The sequence below is a fragment of the Chinchilla lanigera genome, unplaced genomic scaffold (genome assembly GCF_000276665.1).
Source record: "Chinchilla lanigera isolate Chin_1 unplaced genomic scaffold, ChiLan1.0 scaffold00173, whole genome shotgun sequence".
In the NCBI taxonomy this organism is placed as follows: Eukaryota; Metazoa; Chordata; class Mammalia; order Rodentia; family Chinchillidae; genus Chinchilla; species Chinchilla lanigera.
In genome coordinates, this window is record NW_004955574.1 from 624,606 (window position 1) to 632,446 (window position 7,841).

Consider the following 7,841-nt stretch of genomic DNA (forward strand, 5'->3'; position numbering starts at 1 on the left):
AGCTCCAGTTGCTTTAAAAAACATTTTCCAGTAATTCACACCACCCATCACTTAGCTGAGAAAGTCTCAAAACCCTGAGGCCTGTGGGAAATCCCTTTCCACTATGGGCCCTACCCAAGGAAGATGTCCTCTCCTCTCACAGGAAGGCGACAAACCTTGCGGCTCTGGCCCAGGTCTGCCGACCACCGTGTGGCAGAGGGTCCAGGGTACATGGCTAGTGGGAGGCCCTTCCCCCAAATTCAGTCCACACATTCTCCACCTCTAAAACACACTGATGAGATGTTTAATTTCCTGGAGTTTATTTTACACATTTACATTCACATGTACTGATCACAGACCGAGCCATAAAACCCTAAGACCTCTGAAGTTAGGGACAGGACAGCTGGAGGCTTCCGTCGTCTCATGCATCCAGTTCCCTCCTAGGGTTTGTTCTGCACACACCCACGGAAAACCTCGGGACAGAGGAGGAGCTGCAGGCAGAAAGTGTTCTCCTCCGCCTGTACCTCCAGGGAGCCCGCCCAACATCTGAAATGAATCCTCAAAAGAACTATGCCTTAGAATTGAGTCAGTACCAACATCTAACAACTGTTCATGCTTTTTTTAATCACAAAAATCTGAAGTCAGAAAACAGACCATGAGAAAGGACGGAGGCTAAAACGCTAAGGCAGCAGAATATCACTGTTGCGTGCCAGGCTGACACACGAGCTTGCTGTTGCAAAACTGAAGAATCGCGGCAGGATGAGGGCGCGTGGGCTACAGCAGGGAGCTTCCTTTCAGAGTCTCACCTCGCAGGGCATGCGCTGGACCCAACCGCCTCTGCTTCCAGCCTTCCTCAAAGTCATGTTTACAAGAAATGCGGTTATGGGCCGGGATGTAGCTCAGTGGCGCAAGCTCCTGCCTGGCAAGTGCAAGGTCCTGAGTTCGATTCCTGGTACCAAAAAAAAGAAATGTAGTTATAGCCAAGGAGAGGCTAGACAAGTGAACTACAAACACAAGGTAATTCTCTTACAGGTTCTCAACATGACTATTTTGGATTGTATTTGAGTTGCCATATGCCGCACTTTAAAACATATGGATAGCGGGGCTTGGTGGTGCACGCCTGTAATCCCAGCACTGCGGAGGCTGAGGCAGGCGGATCGTTGCTAGTTCGAGACCAGCCTGGGCTACAAAGTGAGGTCAAGGCCAGCCTGAACTGCATAGCGAGACCCTGTCTCAAAAAAGACCAAAATAAATAAATAAATAAATAAATAAAACATGAAAAAATAGATTTGGCTTATATCTGTGGGATGCCTTGGGACTTCCCAGATAGTCTGGTCTTAGGGACACTGTCCCCCCCCTACACACACACACACACTCGGGACACAGCAGTCTGGTCAGATTTACTGTGTCTACATTCAGAGGGCACCAATTAACAGCCGTATTGTAAAGGGCTTTTTCTGTCCCTTCTCACTGTGGTGTGGAAAGCGGACTTCAGCCCCCAAGGCCATCGGTGAGTTTGGTGGCACTAGACAGAAGGACAGCAAAGAATCTGGACAAGTCCAAGTGCTTCCCCCACAATTACCCTTCTTCCCCGCCGGCTTCCTGAGAAGGCTTCGCCCCACATGGGGATCCACATGTCGGTTTTACTAATAGACCCTGAAACTCCACTCTTTCAAGGACGAGGCAGACATTCGTTGTTGTTGTGCTTTTTCCCAGAACTCTCAGGACCTAAACCTTGGGGTTAGACAATGGAGGACAGAAGTCAGGACCGGAGGGACAAGCACACCGCACTTGTAGGGAAGATCTGGGCTCCACTTGCCCACTGCGGAGGCCCAAGGAGGCTGGAAGGAAGCAGCCGCCCTGCTCTTCAAAACGCCAGGCCCTGAAGGTCGGGTGACCATGGGAAGCAGGGAGCCGGGGAGGGAGGCTGAGCAGGAACCCCGCCCACCCACGCCAGGGAATGTTCTAGAATTTTCCCAGGCCACTTACCAGCTCTCTAGCCTCTGAGAGTGAGCTGAAGAGGAGGTTAAGAAAAATGGCAGACCTGCCAGAGCAAACAGGCAGACACCTCCCTCCCGCACTGTCCCTTACACACCCCATCTATCGTTTACCTCTGAGAGCCACAGCCCTATACACCGGGTCCCTCAAAGAGTCAACACTCTTGTCCCCTCTGCCAGCAAGCGAACACTCTGCTCCCGGCTTGGGACTTCTTCCTTCGTCTTCCTTCAACTCCTGGGGCACGGGTGGTCCTCGGGATCAAGGCTTTCTGGAATCTGTGGGTAAATCACAAGAACTCACAGGAGAGAGCAGGAAAGGGTGCCATTATGAAAGTCTTACTCCTGCCAGGCGTGGCGGCGCACGCCTGTAATCCCAGCACCCGGGAGGCTGAGGCAGGAGGATCATTGCGAGTTCAAGACCAGCCTGGGCCACAAAGTGAGCTCAAGGCCAGCCTGAACTGCATAGCAAGACCCTGTCTCAAAAAGACGGAAAAAAAGGAACGTCTAACTCCGTAGGAACTTCTGAGGCCTTGGACATTCCGTCCAGCACCCAGGCCCTCAGAAACCTTCACCCATAAAGCCGCAGACCCTGACACACACTGTAACCCCAACCCATTCTTTTCTTAAGGAAGGAGGGAGGAGTGGCAGAGCGAACACCAACCCGAGGCAATGATGTGTAAAAGAGGCTGGCTGGGTTTGCTCTGCTGCCTCCCGTGTGCGCAGGGGTGGCCAGCAGGAACCCCTAGGAGGGAGGCCAGGTCTCACCCTCTAAACCTCACCCAGGGTGGCATCCACTCCCTCCAACACCGGAACGTCCTTGTTACTCCCTGAGCTCCCACTCAAGGGCTCCTCTGCCCCCAGCGGCACTCTCGTGCCTCCCACTCGGGTCGGGTCGCTTCGCCCTCACTCTCACCATTGGCCGCCAGAGGAGAGCCTGCAGCCTTGGCCTTCGGATGCCTGGACATCGAGGCCGGCGCTGCTGCAAGGCGCGGGCCACCCGGGGCCTTCTGAGCCAGCGCAGCCCTGCTGGAGCTCAGCCCTTTCTTTGGAACCATCAGCTTCTTGTCATTTTCAGAATCCACGAGGACATAAGCAACAGGGCCCAAGGTCACCTTCTTCTTCTTCTTCCTCACCGGGCCGAGGCTCTTTCCAGAGGCCCCGCCCACGGCCTTCTTCTCCGGCGGCCTCTCCTGAGGCCATCATGGTCTGACTCTGAGGTGCCTCCAGGGTCTCAGCTGCCCCAGGGCATCCTGAGGAGGTTCTCTGGGAACCTTCCAGGCACCTGTTCCCGCAGGCCTCTTCGAAGCCGGCTCCTCCTGCTTCACACAGGGTGTTCTGTGGCTCTTGCCAGACTCCGAGATCTCCATTCTCCCGGCATCACCAGCCTCAGGCCCCTCTGAGTAGGCGAAGCCCCTGCAATGGCTGCCTTTGGGTTTTTTCCAGGGCACTGGTTCCTGCTTGGGGCTTTTCTTCTGCCTCTTTCTCCTGGAGCGAGCCTTAGCTCCAGCCCTGCGAACTATGGGCCTGGGAGGGCCAACCCAGCCCTCCCTGCCCTTCCAGCAGGTGGGGCTCTCCATCTTTGGGGCCGAGCCCGGCTCCGTGGCAAGCCCCGGCTCCTTCTTGACCTTCTTCCCTGCTGCCAAAGCCCACGGCGCCCCCTCCTCGGCCTCCGAGCCCGAGCTTCCTCCCGGCCGCGGATCTCGGCATCCATGCACACGATGGCCTGCACCACAGCTCCCAGCAGCACCCCCAGGGCTTCCGCCCAGCTCTCCGAGGCCTGGCTCGCGCTCTGGGGCGGCGGGGAGGGGTTCAGCTGCAGGAGGCGGACCGCATCTTCCCAGATGCGACCCTCAGCACCCAGGTATTCATTTCAGTTTTTCAAAAACTCGGCATCCTGGGCGGGTTCCCTGCAGGCTACCTTCCAGACACCACCCCTCGAACTCTCGGGGTACGGCGCTCGGGTTCACGCCCCTGGCCAACTCGATGAGGGCCGCTTTGACATTCTCTTCCCTCAAAAATATCTTGTTGAGCACGCGATAGGTGCCCAGGGGGGCGAGGACCCCGTTCAAGGTCTCCTCCAGTGCCGCTCGGCACAGTCCTCGGGGATGCCCCTGACCGGCAGGGTCCACCTCCATCCCGCGACACCAGTCCTCCAGGAGGTTCATCGCCGCGGCCTCCGACATCGAGCTGCTCTACCCAAGGCAGCAAGGGCGCGGGCGGCAGCGGCCCCGACACCCCGAGGTCACGGGTCCGGGGGCGGTGTCCCCGGAGGCCGCGCTGCCCTGCGCCCTCTTCGCCTGCAGGCCCTGCGCCCACACGCCAACGAGAGGCCTCTGGGGTGACCCCGGTGCTGCGGCTCCGGAGCCAGAAGGAGCCAGAAACCACCGGAAGCCGCGGGCAGCCCACGCTCCCGCCCGGGAGGGTCACGCGGCGCCCGGCCTCGATCGCTTCCCGCAGCTGCGCGGAGACTGGGAGGGAGTCGCAGCGTGCGCATGCGCACTCGCTCCCGCGCCGCAGCGAAGTGTCTTCGCTGCCCCAAGGCGCGCCGGCGGTCTCCATGGCAACCGGCGGTTCGTTGCTAGGATTCGGCGTGGCTCTGCTGCTGGGCCTAGCTAGTGGGCTGGAAGCGCGACTGTTGCGGTGTCGGCTGAGCAAGGGCTTTTACTCTTCCAATCGCAGCTCCAGGCCCACCACCTCTTTCCACCGTCGTGTACCTAATGCGGGTCTAGGGCCAGGGACACTGTCCTCCAACCAGCGGCCTTCTCCTCTGCAGACTGGACTCCTGGGAAACGTGAGAAATTAGAGGGTAGGGGCTGGGGATTTAGCTCAGCAGCACAGCGCCTGCCTGGCAAGCGCAACGTCGTGAGTTCGATTCCTGGTACCGGAAGAAAAACACACACAAAAACCCCCAGAAATTAGAGGGCAAGAGAAAAGAGGCTCCAACCATCCCTCCACCACTCATCGCCCTCTCTCACAAGCCACAGCTCTTGTTGGGCAGCATTTCTGAGCTGCAGCCCCTGAGTGCTGGAAACTCCTGGAAACTTCTGGAAATTCCTGGAAATTTCTAGAAACTGTTCTTTCTTCTGTCCATCCCCATAGTCCTGAAGATTGAGCCTTTCCTTTTCTTGTTGGTTCCTCAACTTGCTGCCCAATAGAGGATCTTTTTCATTAGCTTGTTAAGTTTAGGTTAGTATAGGTGCTGCTGAAGCAGGAACTAAGTTTAGGTTAGTAGTTTAATAGTTTGTTAATTGGATGTCTACCATCCGATTCCTACAGCCCCTGGCCTAGCAATACTCTTCCTAGTTCTGTGATCTTAGACAAGTGACTTTCACTCCTTTTTCTCCACAGTGGGGATACTCATAAAAAAATCTTCTTGATCTAGAGGTTTTGAAGATTCAGGGACCTCACATATGGAAAATGCTAATGAAGAACTGAATTTCTCTTAGTATTCTACCGATAGTCTTGGTAGAAATAAATATTGGTAGAAATCTGTTCTTTGCATTCAGTTTTGGAATTGGCCTTTCCAAGGTCAAATAGGCAAATCCCTATTTCACTGTCATCTTTGCCATTCCTAAATAGGGCCATGACCAACACTTATGTGATTATGTCTTGTGCAGAACAAAAGACATTGTTCAAACTGTTAACATCTGAACGTTCACGTCCCAGTAAAAATGGACCCTGAGCTGGCGCAGTGGTGCACACCTGTAATCCTAACTAAAAGGGAGGCGCAGTGGTGCACACCTGTAATCCTAGCTCACACAGGAAGACTGCCAGATTTGAGGCCAGCCCGAGTAACTTAGTAAGAACCTGTCTTAAAATAAAATGGGCCGTGGATGCAGCTCAATGATAAGACTGTCTAGCATGTGTAAGGCCAGTACCACCAAAAATAAAAACGAAAAACAAAAAAATTACCCTCTGCTATAGTAGAGCTTTACAACCTCTCATGTGCTTTATTTTGTTTGTTTGTTTGTTTTCTTCCGGTACCGGGAATCGAACTCACAACCCCGCACTTGCCAGGCAGGTGCTGTGCCACTGAGCTAAATCCCCAGCCCTCTCATATGCTTTAAATATTGAAATTCTATGACTTAATTTTTTAAAAATATCACTATATCACTATGCAGAGGTTTTTAAACAGGGCCCTAAGCCCTCTGGCATTGCTTTTGAAAGATCTATGTCCCTCCCTTCCAGCCAGTAGAGTATGGCAGGAAAGGAGCTTTGCGGCTTCCTGGGCTGGGTTATGGAAGGCATTCAGCCTTGTGTTCACTGGGAGTCTCTCATTCTCGGGTCCCCGCCCTTCCAAGCAAGATGTTCAACTATCATCTGACCGCCGTGCTGTGAGGAACCCCAAGTCACACGCAAGAGTCACACATGGGCACTTCAGTTAACAGTTCCCAGCCAAGCCCCACTCACTGACTGAGAATACAGACAATGAAAAAGTCAAAAAAACACTGAGAGTTGGCGAGAACTGCCTTATGGTTCATGGCTGTGGGACTGTAAATGAGGACAACCATTCCGGAAAACCCTTTGGCTTTATCTACTAAAGCAGAACATCTGCAAACAGTATACCCTGAGACAACTATTGGAGCTAACACTTGGAAAGGAAAGGAAAGCTGATGTGGACCAGGATGGGTGGGGACAGCCATGAGCCCCAGGGTGGCAGGGCGCACAGGCCAGTGTGGGCCTCCCCTGCCCCTCCCTGACTGTGTGCTCCAGCTGCTGGGCCACTGCCCCCTTACTGTCCGCGCTCCTGGCCCGGACTCAGAGAAGCTGAGCAAGAGATAGTCTCAAGATGCCCTTCCTTTTCTTTTGGTAGTTTATTTTGTCGTGCAATGTAATAAGAGACACTGGGTTTTAATAAAGTGAATTTTTGAGTGCGGCAATATTCAAAATGACTGTCTCTGGGAAGGAAGAGGCAGGAGGATCAATGGGAAATTCATTCAAGTTTTTAAAAACTTGATGTTTTAAAAAACTTGAATGAATTCAGTTTGAGGCTAGGCTGAGCATCATACTGAGAGCCTGTCTCAAAATAAATTCCTAACAAAGAAATAAAAAGGGCCGGGAATATAGCTCAGTGCTCCCTGTGTTCAGTCCCCACTATTGCCACAAAGAATTTGAATGCTAAAGCCTGGCATGGTGGTGCTCATCTGTTATCCCAGCACTTAGGAGGCTGAGGCAGGAGGATTGTGGCAAGTTCAAGGCCAGCCTGCACTACATAGCAAGATCCTGTCTCCAAAAAAATTTTTGAATACTATAGAAGTATTTCAAGGCCAGAGATAGCTCAGTGACACAGCACAGTGCCTGCCTGGCAAACACAAGTTCCTGAGTTTGATACCGGGTGCCAAAAAAAAAATCAAATAACTGGATATAAAACCATACTGTGTGTGTATGTCCACCTATTATGCATTCCAAAATATTTTAAATAAATATTTAAGAGAGAAAATTTTAAATTTTGCTTATATTTTTAAAGTAATATTTATTACTGTACAATTCCATGTGTACATGTGTGTATGTGCATGTGTGTACATGTATATACGTGCATGTGTGTGTGTATATGTGTGTGTATGCATTTAAGTAGCATCAGCTGCTGCTTGCTGTTCCACTAAGGAGCCACCCCGATTGCTAGCAGATTTTAAAATAGTTTTGAAGCACCCTTAGTAAGAGTCCTAATTGTGATTTCCATGACAACACATGGTACTGTGGTTTCTATGGCACAAGTTTGCCCTGTGGTTTCCATAGTGATGCATCCCTACAGCACCAATTCTCTCATCCATCTCTGCATTTGGGTTTAGGAAGGCCTTTCCATACTCTTTCTGTTTGGCCTTTGGTTTTTTATGATGCCTTGCTGGTGTTTTGTTTTGTTTGAGA

The 7,841-nt window shown here is 52.5% G+C and overlaps 1 protein-coding gene across 1 annotated transcript; it reads right to left on the reverse strand.

Annotated features, from left to right (window-relative positions):
• Positions 1-275: 275 nt before the first annotated feature.
• On the reverse strand, positions 276-4,467 carry LOC102027695 (PNMA-like protein 1). The gene is given in 7 exon segments (XM_005413835.2): positions 276-928; positions 1,562-2,252; positions 2,890-3,171; positions 3,174-3,208; positions 3,210-3,648; positions 3,651-3,913; positions 3,915-4,467. Coding segments are annotated over 6 exon segments (1,281 nt in total). The 5' UTR covers positions 4,160-4,467; the 3' UTR covers positions 276-928; positions 1,562-2,235.
• Positions 4,468-7,841: the final 3,374 nt, after the last annotated feature.